Source organism: Corvus moneduloides, chromosome 6 (assembly GCF_009650955.1).
Source record: "Corvus moneduloides isolate bCorMon1 chromosome 6, bCorMon1.pri, whole genome shotgun sequence".
In the NCBI taxonomy this organism is placed as follows: Eukaryota; Metazoa; Chordata; class Aves; order Passeriformes; family Corvidae; genus Corvus; species Corvus moneduloides.
This window is the reverse complement of record NC_045481.1, coordinates 20991305-21016854: the sequence shown is the minus strand read 5'-3', so window position 1 is coordinate 21016854 and position 25550 is coordinate 20991305. Positions and strand designations below refer to the sequence as shown.

Here is a 25550-nt window from a genome sequence, read left to right as displayed (position 1 = left end):
CCTTGTCAGCTGTACTAAATATGTTGCTGCTTCGCCTAAACAGCAGTACTTGCAGCAAGGTCTGTTTTATCCTGTTTATACTGTAGTATCTAAATAACAGGATCCTGATCTGATTTGAGGCTTTGGGTAATATTATTATTGTTAAAATTCAGGTAGTAGTTGTTGTATCTTCACATATAAGTTTTATGTTTTCTGATAATGTGTAATTTAAAGAAATCTTTCCCCTGCAAATCCAGAAGCCTGTGTTTGAGTCACGATCAGTATCTTCATTGGTATTAAAGAGCCACTCAGTTTTCCCCAGAGTCTGAAAGAAGAAAGTGGGTTAGAGAAAAACAGGAGTAATGTTGAAAGTAGAAGACCAAAGCTCCTGAGCTTCAGTAATACTGCAGGGGAGGGAGAGGCACAGTATGAGCAGAAAGACTTTGACAGCTTTGGGCTGAAGGTGGAAACACTGAGTGGGAGATGGAGACTAAAGTCTAGAAAACCAGTCATAGCACAGGGAGAGATGTAAGTGAAGTCTGTGAAAGGTATCTGTCTCCCTTCCAAACTTGTCAATTATCCATTTATTTCATTCACTCACTCCTGGTATATTTTTACTTTTTTCGCTGAAGTGGATGAGCAATTATATGTACTTTAAATCAATGGCAAGGTATGGAATTGTATAGGAGTTGTGTTTTGGTTTATGTCTTTTATGTTCATGTGCTATACAGGATTTAAAGAAACTATGCCTGTAGAACATGATAGATTATATACTTTCAGGTCAATGATTTCTCTTGCTTTTGCAAAGGTTTGCCTACTGGTATCCAGCTGGTTGGCCTAGCAAGAGTCAATAGCTTCTCCCCCACGTTTCTGGAGACTGCATTTCACATAGAACCAGATTCTGTGATTGCCTGGTTCTGTAGTTTTAGGATTTATTACTCTGCATTCTCTTTGACCTTACTAACTTTAAACCAGAGCTATGTCCTTAAAACTATTTCATTACTGATCCTCAGTGGACAACAGAGTCCACACCAGGATGAAATGTAATGCTCATCCAAAATGATACAAATGGTTTGAAGAGAAAAGGTTATTTTGGGCAAACGTATGCCATAGTTTTTCCATTTTTGACTGCCTTTTGGGCTACAAAGTACAGCTGTGTGTGATTTTCTTGAAAGTTCAGGTCTATTCTCATCTTCTAATTTTATTCGGGCAGCATTTTGACATTATATTGAAGTCTGATTCACTTTACAACATACATGATATGAAGAAAATTTACCATCAGAAAGAGATAAGGAAACAAGTTATAGCAGATTCTATGGTGTGTCCTCACTTCTGGAATGTATAAGAATATATTCCACATTTCTGTTTATAGTTCCGAGTCTTCTATCTGTTACTGATCTTGCATGGGTTGCTCCAGGCCATTTTAAATGGTTGTACATTACAATGCTCTGCTTCTGTCTCCTGACTCTGTGAACCTGACAGGCATCCCTGGAGATTACTCAGGTGCCTTCTGCAATATCAGAAAGGTGTCAGTTTGTTGGACTTAGAATGACTGAGAAATCCAGCATCCTCTTAAAAGCTTTATTGCTTCTTTGTAGATCACACTCCATATACAATTCAACAGATGGCATTCTGAAGCATCTCAGGAATCAATAAATCATTTTTGTTATAGGGCATTTAATTCAAAAATGTCATAAACTGAGGCCAGAACAGAAAAAATGCATTATTGGGCACTGATTTATGTATGTGCTTAACCACACTGAACATTGAAAATTAGTTCCTATGCTAACAAATGACCAGATTTGGTTACTTTTGGACATGTACTTTCATTCAAGAAGGCAAACCAAAATTTAGAAATTGTTAGAGGAAAAAAAAGCTAAACTATCATTGTGCCACTGTGTAAATCTGTGTTGTGCTTTGCCTTCTGCATTACACTCAGTTTTGGCCATCAGCTCTCAAAACCTGATCTATGACAAATAAAAAAGCTGCAGGATATGCTATGGTTTCCACATGAGGAAAGGTTAAATAGGCTGACATTCTTCATGATGAAAAATTGGTAACCAAATGGTGATAACAGAGGTCTCTAAAATCAAAATGGATCAGAGAAATTGTGATTGGGCAATGACTGCTCACAATTTCTCATGAAACAAAGGTTGAGGGTGAAATAAGGTAGGAGCAGGCTGAGATCAAACAGGAGGAAGTACTTTTACACAAATTGTGGAACTCACTGCCATATGATATTGTAGAAAAAATATAAATAGATTTTAAAAGCTAATATGTCAGCATGTGGTCAAAAAGCCCATTAAGAACCATGAAATACAAAATCTCTGCAGTGCAGAGTTGCAGGTATAACCACTTCCTAACTGATGCTTGCCACTCCAACTAGCATACGTGAGAGAAAAGTACTTCTGTGGGTTTCTCTTGTGTTTATCCTTTATCTGTGAACAAACCTAAATGTCTAACACCAGGTGCAGGAGTCAAGGCTTCAGTGCAGTTTGAGCAAGCATGCCTACACTTACACTCTGTTTTTACATGTTTTTATAAAACAGTCATTGTAAGTATATATTTGCATTTGAAGCACTTGCATCTGTGACAGTATGGACAGATACCAGACGTACCTTCAGGCATTTTAAAGAGCCTGAAAGAAGCAAAAATTAAATATGAGACACATAACTAGATAAATCAAGAAGGAGGCAGTGAACCTCCAACACTTTTTATAAAATTCACATTGCAGGAATTCCCTTCTAAATGGGAAGGCCTTTGTCTGTAAATTGCATCAATATTTCATTAATTAAATTCATTTTTCTTTCTGTCTTCCTTTTGTTTTGTGTAATTAGGATATAGTCATTTACAGCCAAAACCTCTGTTCAGCTCCTATAAAATATTCATTTCCAGTTGCAGCTTGATAATGAAACAGTATCCTGCAGCCCATTCAAACTGTTGCAAGGCAAGGCAAATTACCAAAGGGAAGGGAATAAATTCATTTTAAAAAAACCAATGGACTCAAACATGCTCAGTACAAAATGGTTTCAGGCAAAGGAAAAGGCTGCCAGCTAAAAAGTAATTTATGTAATATGTTGGCAAGGAGGTGGGAAGCCGGTGAGTAGAACTTAATGAGTTGACAGCTGTCAAGAGCTCCATGGTGTCGAATTGTAGCATTTGTTTCGATCAACTGCACATTCTGGGTAAGTGGAACACTTAGGTAAAAGGGATATCCTGGGACCAGCCAGGTAATTTGTTCCACTACCTATGAGGTGCTGAGATTCAAGGCTGCCTGGTTGAGAGGTTTCAGAGCTTTGCTCTGCAGCTGTTGGAAAAGCTGTGCTGAAAGCAAATTTTGTATTCTGATGGGATGAGTACTGGTGGTCTACCATGGCAGGGCTCTTTTTCTGAGGGTCATATGCCTTTGGTATTAAGCTCTGCTGCCATTTATTTCTGTAGATGTGCACTGCAGGTTTTTTCCACTGATGAGCAGAATTTGCAAGAAATTCCTTCCTGCAGGAGTCTCAGTTTGTAGGAACCAGGCAGTCATTTCCAATGTTTTATTTCATTTCAGAAACATGAAAGAGAGCAGAATGTTTCTTATGTCCCTCCTACCTCAGCCCTGCATAACAGTTTGTTACAGTCCATATGGGAGTTCCATTTTGACAGTGTGAGTCTTTCTGCTCACATTAAATGTATTAATAAATAAATATAAGGGACTGGGTACAATCAGGGTAGGCTGCCCAGGGAATTGGTTGACTCAGCATCCCTGGATGGTGTAAAAGATGTGTAGACGTGGCATTCAGGACCTGGTTTAGTGGTGGACTTGGCACTGTTAGGTTAATGGTTGGACTCAATGATCTTAAAGATCTTTTCCAACTCAAATGATTTTGGGATTCTATAATCTTCCTTCAGATGCTTTATACAGCACTGTCCTCAAGGTACCATCAGAGCAGCTTATAAGCATTTTCTTCCAAGAGATGCATGTGTATCTTCATTATCTTAAAAATTAAGCTGTGGTGTGCTGACACATTAACAACCCTGCAAAGGGTCATTGCAAATCCGTGGCAGAGGTGTCCTGGCACTCAGCTCTTCTGTGTAGTTTCACAGTTGTGTAAAATGGGCAATCAGACTTGGTGAAAATAATGGATCCCTCTGACTTGAGATTTCTGAATCAAAAGAAATCTCACTGACTGCGGTCTTTTACTTGCAAATTCCTGAGGTAAGTTATATGCCTGCTAATAACTGAGACAGTTAATAACAGCTGCTAATAACTGGAGACAATTACAGGATTGTTCAGAAACATTTTTGCCATCCTGAAGCATTTTAGAGGAATACAGTGCTGTACTCTGGAGTTCTGACAACTTCCCTTCATGTCTCACAGTGCAGAAATGCACGTGCTTTGATTTTACCTGATGTTGCCAGTCAAAATCCTGATATGGATATAACTATGCCAATTATTGTCAGCTTAGTTTGAAACACTCATAGGTGGTGTAACTCTGCCGGCAGAAAGCCTTCTTCAGTCACCATTGCTGGACCTAAAAGGAGCAGCTCTGCCAGCTTGGATATGCCCTTATGTCTGTAGTGCCAGTAATCCCTCTAGTGTCAGTAGCGCCTAAGTCTGAAAATGCAGAGGCACCACCTTTTAAATTTGGTGGCTATTATGTTTTGTTTCTGGCTGGTACAAGTGAAGCTACAATAATGATACCACTGAAAAAGGAATTTTAAGGGAAAGTGAACTTGTTTCCTCCCAGGAGAGACCAGAAACATACTATCATCCCAGAGCTGTTGCTGTGGCTGTTATAGCAATGGAAGATGAAATTTTGTCTTAGAACAAAAGTTCTGATTCTTTCTGCTTTTTTATTTCTTATGAAAATGCAGAAACTGATGTAGCAAGATACCTAAGCATACACTTTTATCTGTCTATTCAAGGACTGGAATATCTTGAATATGGGGACTCTTGCTATATTTTGGCTCCATCCTGGTCAAGCTGTCCTTTTCCACGCCTTGCTAAGACTAAGGTTAAATCCTCCGTGGGCTAAAACTTGGCTGTCCACAGTCTGGAAGACCTAGATATTTCTTAGTATTACTAAAGGCTTTTAATGGGCATTGCATAAAAATGGCGTAGGGGTTTTTTTTGTGATTTCCACTGTTGTCAACACTATAATTAGAATATATGAGAGAAAAACTTTCTCAGAGTTCTACTTTCAGCTGGTATGTGTCTCATTCAAATTCTTTATGCAGAAGCTTCTTCATTTCATAGTGGGCATGAATTTCATGGTGTCTTTCAGTCCTTACAAGAGGTTATTGGTGTCAAAAATGTAACATTGCCACAAAACTGAGTTGAGAAGCAAGTTTACTGACAGTGAAAGAAGAATTCTTATGAATTTAGAGCTTCATGTCCTCTCTTCTTCTGACAATGTTCCTTTGGATACCTGTTTCCTAGTATCTCCCAAATTACACCATGGAAATCTGAAGGACACAAGGAAGAACCTTGTAGTAGTTGATGCTAATAGACAGAATTGCAGGGAAAAAGAAAGCCTCTTCACTGTATGTGGAGTGGGTTTGTTGTTTTCCCTTTAAACAGGTAGAAGTATAGATGATGTCAGCCTGTTCTTGATGGTGTTTAAAGCCTGAATTCCTTTGTCTAGCTCTCTGCTCAGTAAGTGCATTCCAGCTGAGCATCTGTGGGGCCATTAAAGCTAACTTTGTTCCTTTTTTCCATTTTACACAAACACAAAAGATTGATTTGCCTTTACTACAGTTAATCAAACTCACCAAAAAACTAAATAAATAAGCAATGAAAATGGCCTTCTTAATCCTTCACAGGGCAAACGTTCTGATTAGGCAGGGGCTGCTGGGAAACCCAGCGGTGATAAGTGTTTATCAGGTTTGTTGCGCATGGGAGTCTGCCTTACCCAATGGAAAAATTTTCTTGCATAGCAACTGTTTGCAGCTTGGACCCCTTTATGTGGCGTTTAAGTGAAGTTCAGATTTAATGCTCAGGAGCCATTTGTCATGTACCACAACTCATGAGGTAGAAGTTTACCTGGTTTCATCAGTACTTGATGGATCAAGCATGTTGTTAAGCTGATGCGTATATGTTTGATGGGAGTAGACCTCTTTCCTTGTTAAAGTTATGATTAGACAAACTTCTGCTTCTAACCTTCTTAAATTTTCCCCCATGATCTCTGGTGGTGGTAGTACTGATTTCACTTCTTTGTTTACTCTTTTCTTACATGTTTTTTGCTAACTTGTGGTGTGAAGTCAGTTCCCTGTCCCTCCAGTAAAGGTGTTCATTTACTCGTATTTCAAAAGGAAAAAAAATGTTAACGATAGAAAAGCATGATTTTTAAACATTAGGTATTTGGCAGTTGTATTGCTGGGTGAAATAATGTCTAGAACTGTTTAACTTAATTTTTTTGACCATGATAATGTCAGTATGTTAATGGTAATATATACCTTTTGTTGAGTAAACAGATGTCTCTGTACTAGCTGATGACAATCATTTACATCCTATATTATGAAAAGAAGGATAGACTTGTGGTTAAGAGGCTGTCTCTGTTCCTGGGAAATCTGAGTTCTACCACAGCCACCTTTGTGACATTTGTGTTTATAAACTTCTTATTGTTTATAAATTAAAACCATTCATAGCCCTTTTTTTGCAGGTATGTTGTATATGTGCTTACATATAGGTATTTAGTGGCTGTTTTCCTTTGTTAAATGTTGTGCACTATAATGTTATTCAGGGAGCAGTTCTAGGTGCTGATCTCTACCTAGTGGGCCAGGATTTATTCTGCATTTATTTATTCTACATTATGTTTATTCTGCATTTAAATGTGTGGGAACTGCCTTCCTCTTGTGAGCTAATGTGTGAATCCTGTGAGTAACAGTATTTAAATGCCATTTTCTAAGTGTGGGTTAATGTTTGGAGAGAAAAAGGATTATTTGTCTGGCAAGAAGAGTCTAGCACATTAATGTGAATATTCTAAGATAGTTGTTTATCTTATTGCACTCAGAGGTACTTACAATAATTGCAGAAGTTGTTTTAAGGCACATTTGTTCAGAGTGATTATGTTTATTGTTACTTTATGAATAACATACCTTGTCACATTAGATTTTAAATGCTACAGTTTGGACCCTACCGGGGTATTTTCTCCTTTATGAATTTTACAGCTGTGTGCCAACTGTTTGTGGCCAATGTAATAATGAGTAGGGGAAATTAAGAGAGAAGCAGGGGAGGAGGTAAAGAACTCCTCAATAAAAAAAAAAAAAAAAAAAGATGGGCAACTACTGTGCAGCCCCTAGGGCTGGCTTGCTCAGCACTTCGCATTGGATGCTGGCAGGATTGCTGTGGCTGGTGCTGCTCGGAGCAGCCAGGGCACAGCCACTGCCCCTGCACCAGCACTCGCTGGCCTTTTGTAGGTGGGGTGTTAGGCTGTACTGCAGTCAGTGTTTAATATGTGAACATGCTCATGTTTTCTCCTGGGAATGATGTCTGCTGGAACATGATCTCCCTTATCTTTATTTTCTCATTAAGCCTCATTTGCAAGAGATTATGAGATGCCAGCAGTAGGTGCTACAGCAATAGGAGTACTGCTTTAATAGAAATGGGACTTGTATGGTTTTATTAAGTGATCACGTAAGTAGAAATGCCAGTTAAATTGCTTGTGTGACTACCTCTTTGCTACATAGTAATGTACTTTACAGATTTGTTTCTTTTGAATCGTGTTAGGGGGGAGTGCAACATGGTGTGCAGAATTTGAGGCTTAAGAGATTGTCATTAAAGCTACTGTGCTGTGCTTAGTTATTTATCTCTTGCTCAGAGTGATCCAATCAATAACAGAACAAAATCAAATACAACTCCCTACCCTCTGAGGAAAAAAGACAAGCTAAATAAAGATGTCCAGGAGAAAATGCCAGCAAACGACATATTGATTTCCAGCAAAGGAGCAAAGTGTAAATGAAAAATATTCTTCTGACACAGTTATTAAGTGCCAGCTAGCACGCAAAGAAAAACCCATTTACTCTTACTAGAGGCTGAGTCTTCAAAGGGCAGCTGATTCATCTCAGATCATTTGAGTCTCTAACTTTCTGAAACATAGGCTTCTCTTTACTAAATGTAAAGGATTTTTCTGTATTTAGGCTTTGCTTTGAGAATGTAAAATGTTTACTAAAATTCTGATTGTATGCCAAGCAGGAAGAGAAGCTGTTTTCTCCCCATTTTATGGCAATATAAGCAGAAGCACAAAGAAAGGGGGCAATTTTGCTAATGTCAGATAGTGAATTTATGACAATATCAGGAAAATAAAATCAAGTAAAATGTGGGCTCTGATTCAATGTCCTTGGCAATTTGGACTGGGGCAATTTAAAAAGTTACTGCATCCCAGTGATCTGCCCTGCCCTTCTTCTGGTGAAGTATGTAACATTTTATTTTTCAGCAAGTGTAGTTCATAGCCCAGCCTATTAATAAAATTATTTCTGTGGCAGTTTAAGATAGTACATTAGAATGTGTACATAAGGGACCAGAGCCCACACCAACAGGATGATAAATTCGGGCAATAATCTTGCTTTTTTCTACATACCTATAAGAATCTTTATTCAGCTTTTGCTTCCTGTGTTCTTCTTTAAGCAGGTGCTGAGAACAGCCGGAAGTTGGAAGTTTATGCTGCCCCATGTGTTCAGCTGGTTGTTAGTTCTTCTGAGTGGGATAATGGCACAGGGGAAAACATTCTGAATCTATTTTCAGACCATTTCCTAAAAGAAATGTCTTCCATTTGAAGACTTTTGGACAAGGATTGGGAAACATCACTGCGTAGATTGTTGTATTCAGAAAGTCAGTTTCCTGAGCAGTGTTTGAATTTCAGCAAATTGTCCTTCCAGCAGCTCTCACTGACTTTAGGGTGGGAGTTGTTGTGGGGTCAGCTGTAGTGGCTTGATTTTTAGCATTAAGCTATTTAGTTACTTTCAATAAGAAATAGAAATGTAATAGGGAAGGAGCACAAGCTGTATCAAATGATGAAAAGTACACCCAGTGTGAATATTCTTCCTGTGTGATTATTCCAAGAGGCTCTATCTTCAGTGTATAGACACACGACTTTCATCTTCAAGGTACTCCTTTGGAAGAAGGAATATTCAAGTGGAAAGAAAAATTGGTTGATAAGAGGGGAGAAGGAGTCTCACACCAAAGCTGTATCTTTTGTATCAAAACAAAAAAATGGTATTTTACAGCCCAGTTCAAAGCTCTTGCAAATCTTAATGGTTACACTGAATAGTCTTGAAAAGACTTGCCAGTTGATGCTTTCCTAGTTCAAGACAAAAAGAGCCTGTTCTGTTCAGAAAGGAAAGAAATAGAAAAGCAAGTGCCTCTGTGGGCATACGTAATCAATAAACAACCAATCTAGATTCATGGAAATGAAATTTTATTTATTTATTTGTTTAGCTCCTAAATAGTATGTAATTTCTTCAGGCCAAGAAATAAATTGAAAGGATTTAGGAGGATTTGCTTATCAGCAGAACACCATGAAGAATTACATTCCTTATGCTTTTGGGAAGGTACATTGAAGATGGGTTAAGCTTCTGTGGTTCAATACTTCTCTTTCCCCTGTCAGGGTGCCTTGAACAACAGATGAATTAATCCTCCCCACTTTCCTTTCTCCCCTCTTTGCTCTCCTTTCTCTTTCTCTCTCTTCTCACACTGCCTCACATCATCACCCTTCCCACTGCCAGCAGACAAAAGGCAGAAACATGATTTTTCCCTGTTGACTTTCCACAGCTCAGGCACAGAAAAAAGTCTCTGAAATTTGGCATCAAACCTGGTCCAGAAGAGTCAGACTTTACAGTCTTAACGAACTATCGATATTAGTGAGACGGGCTTTTGGCTTTCAAAGGAATAATTCAGGCTTTCAAAGCTCTTTTTAATCATGACTGCCCATGAATCTGGATTGACATACAATTGCAAAGATTATCTTTTGCTTTCTCTTACTTAACTCCTTGGTCCCTAATCTGTTGTCTGCCGTAGTAGTGGACAAGTGGCTGATTTTGTTAAGGGGTAGCTCTCTCATAATCCCTACTTAATGCTATAATTTGACAACACATCAACTTTTATATCCAGCCAGGAGCATGCAGCCAGGAGATGCACTTTCCTGGGCTACTGTTGAAGGGTACATGCCTGCTGGTTACCTACCAGCCTCTTGGTAGGTGACACACCAGCCCCAGTGACAGGACCCAAGGGAATGGCTTGAAGTTGTGTCAGTGGGGGTTTAGGTTGGATATCAGGAAGAGGTTCTTTACCCAGAGGGTAGTTGGGCACTGGAACAGGCTCCCCAGGGAAGTGGTCACAGCACCAAGCCGGACCAAGCAAGAGTTCAAGAAGCATTTGGACAATGCTCTCAGGCACATGGTGTGATCCTGTGCAGGGCCAGGAGTTGGACTTTGATGATCCTTGTGGGTCCCTTCCAACTCAATATTCTGTGATTCTGGTTCTGAGCACAGCTCTGAAAGGCTGTGCTGGATAGCTTTGCTGCCTGCTTTGCAATGACAGAGAGAAATGTGTAATGTGTTTATATTACATAGTGATGGAGAGGGTGCAAATATGGACTTGATTTAGAGTGAATTAGATTGAACTGAGGGTAGATGGAGCAAGCTCTTCCCCACTAGGGCATATACACTAATGCTATTCATACCTGGATGGCTTAGGCAGCTGCTTGAGCTCAGTCCTAATAGTTTCTGATATTTCCTTGAGGAGACTTCTCCATAGTTGATAAAGATCACTACTGATATTTTTCTTGGTGAAAATAACACTTTTTTTTTTTCTTAATTTCATCTCTTTTTGAAGCACTCAAAATAGTTCCTCTTTCTTCCTGATGTCCTTTGTGACCCTGTAGAAATTTATCATACCTTAAGTCCTTGTTGAGCCAAGTTCTGATGTTTAGTTTTATGAAGCCTGTTTTATTCATGCATCTCTCAAGTTCTTTCCTCTTTTCAGTGACTCTTCTCTGAATTGACTAAAATTACTCTTAATCTTTTGGCATTGACTTGTCCAAAACTAAATGTAATGAGCTACTCTCTCTTGCTGCAAGTTGATGCAGTCTGGTTGAAATCAATGCCAATTTAAACAAACAGAGGATTTGGTCCTCTTGTTTTTGTATTTACCTCAAATGAGCTACATGAAGAAAAATTATTAGTTTTGTGTTCCTTGATGCATTGCCTCTGCAGAGGCAGACACAACCTCAGCTTTAGTATGTTGGGGTGTAAAGGGCTTGCAACATATTTGTGGCTCTGTCTGTTATTCTGTCCGGTGCTAATGAGATGGAGAGGATTAATACCCTTTAGCAAGAGCTAGGAGATCCAAGACTCTCCTTAAAAGTTTATACAGTGCCAAATTGCAGCTTCTTTTGTAATACTTCATTATGATTTTTGCAACATTTCTAATATTTTCCCATTTGTATGCAGATTATTTCTATCTGTACATAGTAGTTTGAGTTTGTCCAGACTGAGTCTCTTAGGTCTGCTATGCCATAATGACCTCCAGGGTATTTTGCAAATAAAGATTAATTAAAAAGCGAGAAACAAATGTAACATGTAGAAAGGACAGATGAAGGATTCTCATTTAATTGAATAGTGTGAACAGAATACGAAAAGTTCTTTAGAAAGCCCAGTTACCAAAGTACAAAAGGTGGAGGTATTCAAGCTAGAAATGACACCTAATGAGACAGACACTTCATCTGCTGTCTTCTTTTGGCAAGACAGCAAATGCCTTGAGCCTATTCTTTGCCAAGAAACATCTTGGTTTCTAGAAGACTTAACAGCATTTATACTCTATGCTGTTATGCACAGAAGAAAATACATAGTCCATATTCCATAATAAATTTGAGATATATAGAAAATATAGCAGTGTGGAAGCAATGGAGGGAATCAAGTGGTTGTATTTAGGAAAAGTTTGTTGACTTTCAGCTCTGTACATTTTAGGTGTGGAAGGAAAATGCAGTGCCCAGGTTAATACAACTGTATTTCTTCGTTCTTGGGAAGATATTTGTGCCTAGCATTTTGTGATGGTCGTATTTCAAGAAGTACTGTAAATTGTGGTTCCTTGGTGGCAAATGGATTTACACTTCTCTCACAACAAAGCATTAAGTGTTGCTTTTCAAATAATGGTGTTGAATTGGAAGTAACGTGTACAGTGTGCAGAAGAATTTCAGGAAAAAGGCAAGTAGGAAAATTAAAATCCTACTTTACCGAGTGAAGCAACTGCCAAGTGTGTAATTCTGCAGGAATTTGCCTGGGGTTTGAATTTATGGCTCCTTGTCTTTTCTCTCCCTCTAGAAGGAGAACTCCATCATTCCTGGGTGTGTTTTTTATAATTTCATAAAGCTGTTCTGTGACAGATCTTATTTTATCCAGCATGCTTAATCTTTCTCAAATAGTGCGGTACCCAAACAGCAAGGTGTCAGAAAAAACCTTGCAATTGGGAGAAGGAAGATTCAGCACCTGCCATTTTGTGTAGAACAAAGGAGCAAGGGTTATGGATCTGATACATAAATTAGGGCTTTGGGCAATTTAAAGACTGGACAGGAATGGAGTCATCTTGAGCAGGTCTTGCCTCACCATGCCAAATTTCTTTGTACTATATATCCCACGCCAGTACATACAGTGTAATGAACAAAGATCGTAGAACCATCACCGTGTCAAGATTGAAGAGGCCCTTAGAGTGAATAATTAGGAGGAGGTGATTACAGAACTAATAATTCATGGAAAGGAATGGGGAACCAATTCAGTAAAATTGAAAGAATTTGAAGGTAAATATGCCCATAAATCCTCTGGGGTGGACTCAGAGTTTAGCACTTTCTCCTACCCTGGTTTTATTCCAAAGCAATTTCATTAAACACTAGAGAGAGGGAGAGAAAAAATAATAATATAAATGCCATAAAAAATCTTTCAGGGGAAGGAATAAAAAGGGTTCCTGCCAGAGAGAAATTTTATTGAAAGTTATTATAATACCTATCTTTAGTTTTATGGCCTTTAATACAGGCCAAGTAATTTCAAAGCTGGGATTCTTTAAAAATGAAATACATATTTTAAAATAGTATAGTGTGAGTTATTATTTTTAATATAGAATTTAGCTAATATCGGGAAGGGATAAATATTTTCTCTCTCATGTTCTTTGCAATGAAAACACAAACATCATTTCCGTCACAGCATATGGAGAAGTTTCATTACTATCCTGTTGCCTGTACATAGGAACGTGTAGCATTTACTATCCCTAGATCACGGGGCAGACACTAAAGAATTAATCTGCTTGCATCCCCTGGGGCCAGTGGGTGAGTATAATGAGAACCATTTCAAAAATGGGGAAAAGGGACCAGAAATGGGGTAATGGTTTTGCTTACTGCCTCACAGTGAGCTGTTCCTGATGTGGAGAAATTATGTTAGTGGAGAGATTTCCAGAGTCTCTGCTCACTAGCCTCTCCTGTCTTGGGGAAGCAGCAAGTTTAATAAACATCCAGTGAAAATTCTCAGCTCCAGGAGGGTCTTGAAAGGTACAGATTCCTGTTACAAGAAGTAATAGTCTTCTGGATGTTTCCTTGACCCTGTTTCTGTGGTCAGGAATTTGTTTTTCTTTCTCACTAAAATAGCTTTATTCCTTCGGGATGATTCAGATGTTGGTATCTGAGCGGAAGGTGTGTGGAAAACCAATATGTGGTGGGACTTGAAAATCAGTTAGTGATGAATTGTGATGGAAAGTACTGAGATTAAAAATACAAGATAGGAAATGGCAAGACAGATTAGTGTACTTATCTTTTCTGTGGTTTCTAGAGATCTTGTTAATGACCTTGACTTAAATCTAACACCACTTCTGGAGGTTTTTTCTTTTGCTAACCCTCATTTTTATACATACAAAATCAGCAGGATGGGATAAAGCAGTAACAAAGAAGAAAAAAAAAAAAAAGAATATCAGGTGAAATAGCATGCAGTGGAGATTGGGAGAAAATGTGGAGATTAATTGATAAAATCAAGTGTGGAACCAGTCATGAAAAAGTGCAAATAGAGGTTGGAGTTGACAGGGTTGGTGAGTATTGTACATTACACATTTGCATTTTGTCTGAGTCTGGCTTACTGTGCCCTTCTCTGTTCAGAACCAACACAAGCTGCAAGAGGATTTTATAGCAGGAAATCTAGTACACATATCAGAGTGCAGCATGAATATGTTGCTTGTACTGCCTTAAGCTGCTTATTAGATGGGAAATTGAACAAGAAGAGGAACAAGGGCTAGGTTTCGTGACTTTTCAGGTTGTGGTACAGGGACTTCCCAAACTAGGTATAGGGTAATCAATAGCTCTGGAAGGAAGTTTTTACCTTTAATTTCGCTGATCAGTTCCAAAATACTCTAAACTTTTATTACCTACCAGTATCCTGTTGCAAGGAGGCGTCCAATTTAAAAAAAAAAAAAAAAAAAAGCCCTTGCTACCTTCCTGGTTTCATATGATGCCCCTAATATGCAAGAGGAAAAAATAGTTTTAAAGGAACTCCTTGTTCTTTACAAATACTGAATCACATTGTCAATTCAATTGGATTTGATTCCACGTTAATGTTGCATGAAGCCCTTAGATCTGAGCGAGTAAGTGGGTAATCGAATAGGTATAGCAGCTGATAAGTGCCAACACCACCTTGTTATAATTTTTATGTTTATTTCCTACTGGAGCGAATCATCACTGTTTTTCTATGAGAAGTGTGAATTGTCAGATCTTCAAATAAGAGCAAAATCCACATGATATAAATTTAACCTGGAAATCAAAACCAGTTGCCAGGGTTTTAGCACTGTCTGAGCAAGGTCTTCTAGTACTGACGGATAGTTTTTTCTTTATTCACAGTGCTATCTTTAACCTTAGACAACTACAGTATAAACCTCCAGTTTCATTAACTACATTTCACCTGCTTAAAAATTGCTAGCGGTATAGCCTTGTTTACTAAATTGTGCTAAATTACTTAACATTGGTGCAATTAAAAACTGCTATCTTTTTACCCAGGGACAGCTGTGTTTCACTGTTGGCGGATGAGATCACTGTATAAGTTGTAAAGTTTCTGGGGATAAGTAATACTTTCTAAAATATATGTGACAACACCAGAAGAATTGAAAAAAGTAAATTTTTATTTTGTGCATTCCTCCTTTCTTGTCCCCTCACTGAGCAGACAAAATTTTAAAGCCAGCTTGTCTTAAGAGAAGTCACCAGGATTTCAACAGAATTCTTTCACTTTCTATGACTGAAAGGAGATGTTAAAAAAATGACCTTTTTTAGGCAGGAACATTACCTCCATTTCCTTTTTTACTCCCCATGGAAGCAAGACTGTAAAAGTATTTAATGAAAGTATTTAAGCATGAAACTACTGCAAGATAGCATCCCACAAAACATTGCCAAGTGACCATGCTGGGTATGACTGAGTAACACATAAAATACTTCATGACTGGTTTTCTTACAGATGCCCTATTTTTATTATTTTTACTTGCAACTGACCTATCCTGTTTTGCTTTCTTGGCTCAATCTAAACCACTGAAATCAAGACTGAAGGAACGTTAGGTTCAACCTGATCTTTCTGACTGACTTCTTGGTTCTCTTTTTTTCCCCTTAGCTCAAATACAAACAGAGAGAGGGAGAGCAAGGAACTTCTGGCAGGGGTCAGAGGTATTTCATAGTGCTAGGAGCACAAGAGGCTAAAGAAAAGGCTGAGTCCTCAGAACTCTCATGTGAAGGGAAGAGGGAACATGTTGGAGACAGCCACAGCAGACATAAGAATGTAAAGGAGACCTTATTTAAAGCTGGAGAGTCTTTTCAGGAATAAGGATTTGAAAGCCTTGTTGAGATGTAAGGTTCCCAGAAATATTCACCTAGAGTACTGAAGTTCAGCTGTCCTCTTCCTGAGTTCAACAGTGCTGCCTGCCTGGTGAGGAGCATTTCAGTTGTTTTGTTTCAGGAGTCATCCCACTGATCCTACTGCTCAGCAGAATAGGCAGCTCTCTGCAAGGAAAAGTTGTTAAGGGACACAGTTTCATCAGAAGCCGTGGGTGAGCCAATGCTGCTGAGCTGGGGTAATTTTGTATTGTGTGCAGGAACATTACAACCTGTGTCCAGAGGCTGCCACAGGCTCTCCCTAATGGTCTGCATTACTAATTCAGCTAATTGCAGCAATTACAGGCAGGAGATGCTGCTGGGAAGAGGCACCAGTACACGTCTCTCTAACATGCTGCAGTGCACGCTGCTCATTAATTAGAACAGTACACACACAGAAGGAAAAAGTTTAAAAAAAAAAATTCAAAATTAATTTAAAAAAATTTTAAAAAAGAAGAAGAAATATCTCCAGCTGGAAATGCAAAGGAATATGATGAAACCTCTAATGGTTGTGAATGGTCACAATTTGGTTTAACCCTTTCAGAACCAGGCTTTCCAGCTGGTCAACTTAGTTGCATCCACATCCCTGTTCACTTGCTAAGCAAGGAGGTGAGGTTGCATGTTGGACATATCTGACACTTGCAGCAGTTCTTCATCATGCAACCAGTGAATTGCACAGATAGTTACTGTCTGGGTAAACAGCAGATTCCCAGCCCAAGAGGTGCATTAACAGAGCAGTAATTACATCTTTCTCAGAGTGGTGCATCAGGCACAGCAAAGAGTGCTGGCTGAGTGATGCGTATTATCTGGGTCTATCTTGTATATTTTTCTTTGCAGAAAGCATGTTCAGTCTGAACATGCCTCACCTCACATGGTAAGTCTCTGAGGAAGTGCCTTCTTGCTGGCCCTACATGATACTGGTACTCATGGGAGGAGCCCAGCCTCTTCCCAGCAGACACATCTACAGTGGCTGTTGGAGAGCACTTTGCCAGCCAAGCAGGCTTTGTAGCCCGCTGTACTTCATTCAACAGCATCAGTGTGACCCACTTGCTGCCTTAAAGAGTCCAGCATGTGCACAGCACCTGTGCTCACCTGAAATATTCAACAGTACGGGATAAGCACTGTTCCTCCAACAGGAGACTCCAACTCAGTGGATGACATATTTACACAGGCATATATGGAGCACTCAGTACAGCTTAAATATTTTAAAAGTTACAATTGTGAAACTTTTTTTTTCCCTTGGATATTTAGCTGCCTCTGTAATAGCTTCTTGACGTGCAAATATCTATTTTTTTTCTTTTGTTCCGTTGCTTCACATGCCAGACAACAGATGACATCGTTTCATCAGCTGAATGTTCCAGTGATGATGAAGATTTCATTGACTGTGAGCCGAGTACAGGTAAGTCAGGTCAGTCGTGTTTTGCTTGCTTTCTGATTTCATTTGCAAAAAACAATGCATACATATATTTTATATGTGTGTGAATGTATACATATATAATTATATATGTATATATGTGTGTGTATATGTGTATATATATACACTCATGTATATATACACTGTATATAAAATAAGAAATTATACAGCCAAGCATCAGATCCCATGGACTTGGCAACAGCAAAACACAGAATTGTAGTCACTATTTGGTTTATATAAAGTTGTTCGCATGGAAAGGCAAACTTTCTGAAAGTGATCCCAGCTAATTAATAGTTCACATATTTGTAGATGTTACTTTACTGACACAGTAGGAAAAAAAATCAATATGAAGTGTGACAAATAATGAAGATTTATGAAGTGGAGAGGGTGAACATTTGAAAACAGAAGAGAAACAAAAGCGAAACAAAAATCGCGAAACTTTGTTATTAGCAAAGTTTAATCTTAATTAGTCTGAAGATGGATGTTAAGTGATACATTTGTCCATGGGATTTTAAGTACAGTTAACATGGTAATGTGTTTATACTAATTTTGTTTCCTGTGAGCCCAAAGAAATTGGAGAGCACCAAAACGTAGTTTTAACATAACAAAATTAGTAGTAATTCTTGCCTTGTTATCTGCAGTGATGCTTCAAAATGTATCCATTAAAGAGTCAGAAGGACTGGCCATGTGGAACTGACTCGACTTCTCCCTTTCAGATACATTTTGATAAATTGATGGCTTTTCTTTCTGGTGAGATATATGATGTGAGATCCAGCAGGCAACTGCAGTCTATTTTATTTCTTACAGGCTTTTTCAAGTCTTCTTTTTTGAGGCTTGCCATGAGTTAAGCATTTCTATAATAGAGAACAGACATCATCGAATTTCTGTGTACATTTAAAAGAAAAAGAGGACATTTGGTTAGAATTTTTGTCTTTAAAAGTGAAACATATAAATAGTTTGAGGGGATTCTTTTGTTTGGCTTTGTTTTGTTTGTTTTTGCTTTGTTTTATTTGGATGATATTTTTTTTTCCTTACAAAAAATACCAAGAAAGTATTATAAATGTTCTGTTTCTAATTTCCTGAAGCCATTTGAGTAATACAATAATAACATTAAAATTCACCCAAGGCTAGTTCTTTCACATTTCTTTTCAATTTGTCATGCTGTACCTGCATTTTTAGTAGAACTTGGTCCTGCTGTAACCTGAGATTGTTGTAGCTGGGAACTTCCACCCATACTCTTGACTTCCTGTGATGGCGGTGACACAGACTGATGGTAACAGGTAGCTCAGCCTACTTCCTGTCTTTTTTTCACAGATTTCTATGAGTTTTTCTACTCCCAAAAGAAAAAAAAAAAAAAGGAAAGCAGTAAGCAGTCCAAATATTACTAGATGGTGAAGTATAAACACTGTGGGTACTGAGAATGTAAATAAACATAGTAATGAAATGCCAGCACAGTGATTTTAATGAAAGCGAGGCATGAGATTAATAGGACCACGTTAAAAGGACAAAGGTACCACAACTGATATGCAAATGAATGAAGTCACTTCATTAAAGCTTCACTAACATGTGAAGACTTCTTTTTTTTAAATTTATATTCTGATTGCCATGTATTTCAATTAAAGGACAAAATGAGGTCTTTATCAGACTCCTCCTCTTGTAAATTTTTGTTTCAAAAATCACAATAATTTCAGCAGTTAGAGATTGTAACAGCAGTATTTTCAGCTTTTGCTGCCAGTGGAAAAATCAAAGTTTGAGTAGAAATTTGGTAAAACAGGATGTTTAGCATGAAATTTCATAGTGCTGTAGAGCAACATTTCCAGACTAAAAATATCTCCTTCCTGACACAGTTAGAAATCTAATGCTACAAACAGGTACAAACTGGATTTGTAAAAATGACTTGCCTTTGAAAATCCTGCTAAGCATTACAGTTGGCAGATATAAATGCCTACAGACATTTGAATATCTGCTGTGTAAAATAATATGGTTCACTGAAAATCTGCTGAAGATTCTCTCCTAAACTACTAGACATTCTTGCAAATTTTGCCCAGTATCTTTTGTTGCACCCTACTCCTCTTGCAGAGGGAGGTGGACCACATAAGCCACTGAAATCTGATTCTTTTCTTGGGAATTACTATGACATTGAGAATAAAAGTTAGCTTGATTATATGTAAAAATAAGTCTCCCAGATGGTCCTTGTTGATGAAATCTGCACTTCCAGATTTTGAGTTTCCCTGCTCTCAGAGGTGCTGGTGTACAGAATTGCCAGAAGGAGGAGGAATATGCAGGTCCTTTTTGCATAAACTTAACTCATTCCATCATAATAAGAAGGAAAATAGCATGTTTATGGGGCTTCTTATTTTCTTTTTCTATCTTATTGTCTGCATTCTCAGTGCACCCAGTGTCTGCAATCCAGCCAGTATCAAAGCACTCACTCAGCCCATTCTGCTCTGGAGCACTAAGGCAATCTGAGCCAGCTTATCAAAATCCAGTAATGCTGGCTTGGCTGAGCAGATATGTTTGCCTTTACACTTCACCAGTCAAGTCAGAGTTCTGGCCATATGCCAAGATCTGGTATTTAAATATGTACATTGTGGAGAGAAAAGATCCAGATTATCTAGCTTGCATTTTCTAGTGTGTGGCTTTGGATTTTTTTTATAACTTAATGTTGGCTTTTTTTTTTTAATTGGGCTCATTTGAAATTGCTTCATCCTCTTCAGTTGACAGGTCGCTGCCTTCTGCCTTGCCTGATCCCTTTTACAGCAGACTGAAAATTAAATGACCTAACCCAGCACAGTCTTCTTTTTGTTGCTCTGATAATGTGTAGCTTTTAAAGCTCTTGAGTTTCTGCCAAATATGGCCTTCTATCACCCTCAGTGCCATGGTCTAGTAATGTAAAGGTTACTGAACTCACTGCTGCAGCTTGAGATATGATACACATCACTATGAACCTGCTGTGCAATAGCCAAGACAAGGGCAGCAGAGACTATTTCCCTGCAAATCAGAAGTTTTCAGATTTCATATGGGTCACAATCAAATCTCAATATCTAGAGATACTACTTTGGTCTTGGTCCTGAATCAGGGGCAGTATTCTACAGAGTCCTTCTGAAGCCTTTGTTTTTGGTGTACTCAGAGGCTGAAAATCATATCCTCTTTGAGGCTAAATATCATGTGAGAACCATTTGGCAAGGTCTTATTGCCACTTAACTCTGATTCACAGTTGAATCCAAGACCTGAATCTCATCTGCATCTGAGCACTTTAAAAAAACACAGTGTGAATGTGATTCCCTCACTGCCTCTTCAAGATTTTCCAGGCTGGCTTGAAACACTAGCAGGCTGGCTAACACTTCGTGCCCCCCTTCCAAAAGTGATTTCTTTTGGACTTTTGGTTAAAAAAACTTCATTTAAAAAACAGGAGCTGTCACTGGACCTGTCCTGACTGAGGTAGCTTACAGACACTGGCTGTAGACATGTATGTATACGTAAGGAATTATTCTAAGTGATGGCAATGACAGCTGTGGATCCAAAACCCATTTGTATTTTATGTAATGCAAAAGAAACCATTGCAGGTTCAGGGATAAAAACTGCCCACTATTCATCTTATTGCCGACAAGCTTAGATACTCTTAGTTCTCTAGATCTCCCAGAAGGCTTAATCTAAATGATAGGGGGCAAAAAAACCTGTTTATCTGCCCTGAAGAGGCATTTACTTAACATTCAAGAGAAGATCCTCTTTTATCTCTATGAAAATGTTGCTTGTCCCAGAACATGGCCAAAAAACTTCTTTTTTTCCGCACCAGAAACATGATGCTTTTCTCTGGTGTGAGTGCAGGACTCTCTTCTGGCCTGCTCCAGGGAGATCCAAGGCTCAAGTATTGAAGTTCCTCAAAACTCAAGACAAGGTCCTGAGTCTGTGCTTTTGAGCACAGCTCTGTGGTGGTGTTTTGGTCACTCAGCTGCTCTCAGAGAATGTAAGATTTGTAAGGAAAATATCTTTTCTGACAAGGAATGACTAGGAAGCACTGTGAAGAAAGAAAACATTTTTCTCTTTTCAGTGAAATGAGGAGCACCCTTACGATCTGATTTTACTGAGACTTCAAAGCCTTATTTAATTATAATTATGCTTTCCTGACAGCTGTTGCTGTATCCTCATACCATTGCCCTCCTTCCTGTTAAAGATGTCCATTAGTGGGGCTCTGGCACCAGGCAGGTTGGGTGCTGGAGGCCAGGCAGCTGATTGGGATCATAGCCCAAGCTGCTCCTTGGACTACTCAAAACTGTGAGACCCAAACACTCAGCAATTAGCCTGAAGCCCGGAATACAGCCTCTTGCAATGGTCTGTAGGGCTTAATCCTTACTCCCTGGCTTGACACATCCTGTGTTTCTTCCCAGGTGCAACTACCAGTTTTCCCTTCCTATCAGCCCATCAATTTCCTATGCAATTTTTTTTTCCCCAGAGAAATTTATTCTGTGTTTCCCAAAAGGCTTCATATGTTAAAGCTGTCATTGTCTAATCAGACTGGTGAGCCCTTCTGATGAGGGACTGGAGACAGCAGCAGATATGCCAAAATCTACAGCACTGGAAGTTCCATAGTGTTTTGTACACGTACCCACACACAGGAGGCACATATCCTACAGATATGCTCTGTGTATCTATAATTTACTGGCCTGTAGCCATCCACCTGCAGGCTGCCTGGGTCAGAGATTTATTTGCAGAAAACAAGCAGACTCTGTCTTCCAAATCCACCAACACAGTACAAAAATCAGTATGTTGGAAATGAAGTCTACATTGAAGAAACCAAAAGAAGTGTTGATTTGGCTGTTGTCCTCCACAACTGCATCAATCTTCCTGAAGCGCCTAGGGAATTTTTATTGTTCTCCTAAGAGGAACACCCCCCCCCCCCAATACCAGCTAGTTATCTTTCCCTCTGACAAGCAGGACTTCTTGCCCATTTCTGATGTTGTGAATAAGAAATGACCTAATGACCTTTAAAGTAGTGTGCATGCCTCTGAGTACTCAGAGAAGTAGACTTCCCTTCTCATAAGCTGAATACCTTATGGACCCAAAGGACAGGGATTCATCCATGACACTTCCCAAGGTGTAGTAACATCACTTGTTTGATGGAATTTCCTAGCTACAATCTTACAGCTGAAATAAAATCAAATGAGCAAGTTTTACAATCATGCAGATGACTTACAGGAAGTTTTGGGTTTTGGTTTTTTTTTATATTAGGAGTACTGAGATTGGTTTTCAGCATATTGGTCTTTCTTTCTATGTAAGTTCCAAAGGCCCCACCCGTTAGGATATTTTATCTATATATGCGCTATATATATATATATACAGTGTGCATATATATCTATATGCTAAAGTAATAAATGACCAATATCAACAGTAGCCCCTATCATCCAATCACATGTTTACACAGAAATTCATGCCTTCATCTAACCCTGGCATCCGCTGGTGTGGACAGATGCATGATATTGTTATTTCTTGGTGAATAAAGCACGTTAATTTCTTTTTTGTTAGAATTTTTTCTTTCTTCCTTTTATTTATTTCTTTCCTTTTAATTGATGATTTCATCTATCAATTAGCCTTGGGTTAGGGTGGGGCAGGGAGAACAAAAAAATTATACAGGTATATCAATCGATATATACACACCTACTCTGTGTATATATAGATGGATATATACATTGTATATATTTGAAGAACATTTTCTGTCGTTTCACCTCATCTTGTGCCGCATGAATTTTTGGTGATTGATATTTTAGTTTCTTTTATATTTCTTTCCCTTTTTTTTTTTTTGGCTCGTAATCGTGCCATACTGCTATTTTTTAATTTTTAAAATCACCGCTGTATTTCTCAATTTATATTTTTGGAGTTCTTCCAACAAAATAATGATTTAATCATCTCAAGAATGAGATATAGATCTGCAAACCAATAAAGGCAACAAAATCTTTTCTTGCCATCCTTAAGAAAGCCACATTTTCAGACTTCCCAAGAAAGTTGTGTGCAAAAGAATGAAGATTTTTACCCCTCCTTTATTTTATTTTCCTACTTTTTTTAAACTTCTGCAAAGTCTCTATCCTGTTTTTTCCCTTTTCCTTTTTTTCAATTGAGTTCAGAGAAAAAAACCCTCCCCTTTACCCCACATATTCCCAGGACAAACTCTTCCAATGTAAAGAGCCCTGGAAACTGCAGATGGCATAAAAAGAATTTTATTGCAATGCAGAGTGTCTGTCATATCTTTTATTTCTGGGTCAGTGCGAGATCATTTTTCTGGCATGCTGTAGTTTAGCTGATGTAACTAACCATGGCCTTCATTAACCGGTGCATGGGCTGTGATGACACCATCTTATGTTCCATCAGAGCTACGCATTCAGGCTAACCAAGCAAGTCTGTAGTGTATAATTTAGGGGGATATTGTTTTGATTTTAATTTTTTATTTATATTATAATTTATTCATTTCAGAAGAGTTATGCTAGTACCCTTGGCTGCTACTTGCAGCCTCAGAGTTATATATCTACTTTTCTTTATGGGGTTTCTTTGCTTTTTTTAAATTTCTCAGTAGTGATTTTGCGTCTTGTTTGTGTCCATCTGTCTTGTCACTGTGTCTTGGAGTCCATTGGTCCAGTGTTGTTATGTGATTCTGTTCTCTGTTCGTAAGCTGGTGTTCAGCTCCTCTGCGCTCTGTCATCCCTCATCCCCTTCCCCTCTTCCCTTCCTCACCTACCCGAGGGAGGTCCACAAAGAGGCACCAAGCTTTAAACAATGTTCTGACTGTCTCCCCGAGGCTTCAGGATGGATGTTGCAAGGTGTCCACAGAGCTTCATAAGACCAAATTTGCAGCTGTTCTGTTTTCAGCAGTTTTCAAACTCTGTTATCATTTTACTCCTAGAAGTGGTTTACTGGCATAATGCTAAAGTGACTTCTTATACAGCTTCTTAAGGGATTTGTGTGTACATGCTGATGTCTTAGAGTAAGAATTCCTGCTGTCTGTGCTTTAGGCTCCAGACAATGCCACACAGGATGTGGGCTGTGTGTTAAATGGGATGTACCTGGGTCTTTTTACAAAAGGCAGTCTTGGAAAAGGAATATCACTGTGCATGTGCAGATGAAAGGATATCTGTGTGAATGTATTTTTAAAATCCGCAGTTCATAGGTTTTTTGTAGTTAGGAGACGAAAGTCTAGGATGTACCTAGGATTTCTAAGAGTAGTGTGTTTTCACTCTGTGGGATCAGTCTTCTGTCTGTCAGTGTGTGATGTCCACCTCTTACTGATGCTGGTGAAAACCGGCTTGCTGATGTTTACTTGTATAACTTGAACACAATTCTGGAGTGGCATCTGGAGTGTCTTCTGCCATATGCATCATAAATGTGCAATAATGTGTAAAGCAGAGGAAAACAAGCTCAGTTTTCAAGTGTCTGCTTAGGCTTGAAACACTATTTAGAAAAAATATAGTTTGGCTTAGTGGTTCATTTCCTGGTACCTTAATTCAGTTCTTGGTGAGTGTACTAGCCATATTAATGGCACAGGAAGCCTCAGTGCATTAGGAGACATCAGCTGGCATCAGTGGATCAGCTTAAGTTAGTGGAGGAGGAGGCAGACAGTTTTCATGCAGATAATGTTCACAAACTCACAAAGAGCATACTTACACATACCTTGCCTAGCTAAAATTCCAGTTGTTTTGCAGGAATTAGTTTGTTCTGAAGAGATGTTGAAGTCTGTGAACTTTTCTCACAAGTCCATGATATAATACTTACCTGTGTAGGCTAAGAGTTACCAGAAGAGGGAAGTGATGGGATATGTTCAGGTCTCCAACATGGAATTATTTAATTATTCCATTTAACTTACCCAAGATATGTTTCCTGTACTTGCAGAGAGATAAAAAGAAGATGACTTTTCTTTCACCAGTGGGAACCAATGATTTATGCTCAGTTTAGTTTTCTTAATTCTTACATAATCTGAGAAAAATTACTGAGTATAATTATTAGAGCAGAAAATTAATCAATATTTAAAGCTGGCTTGGTTTAGATTTTGGATCTCTTGTGGTCTTCATAACTAGTAATTCCTACTGAATCTAAAGGTTTTTCTTGGCAATTGCTTAAGTAAAGCAACTGCTTATAAGATTATATTGTAATCAACAAGCTCATTGTTTTGTGTAATACTGCCCTCTGGCAGAGAGACCAGAACAGTCCTGTTCTGAGGCTAACAACAAAAGAAACCCATTTTTTAGAACAAGTGGCAGGTTATTGGAGAAGAACAACCGAAGTTTTAGTCCCCTGCATCATGAAGT

The 25550-nt window shown here is 38.6% G+C and overlaps 1 protein-coding gene across 45 annotated transcripts in view; it reads left to right on the top strand.

Moving 5' to 3' along the window:
• Positions 1–25550, top strand: part of NRXN3 (neurexin 3) — a 982258-nt gene that overhangs the window by 926705 nt on the left and 30003 nt on the right. For 26 of the 45 annotated variants that reach the window (XM_032113015.1, XM_032113032.1, XM_032113017.1 and 23 more), the window contains one exon: positions 17169–17253. In XM_032113015.1, the coding sequence (XP_031968906.1) occupies positions 17169–17253 (85 nt within the window). The remainder of the gene's footprint in view (positions 1–17168; positions 17254–25550) is intronic. The other 19 variants (XM_032113035.1, XM_032113016.1, XM_032113034.1 and 16 more) reach the window with 1 other exon arrangement.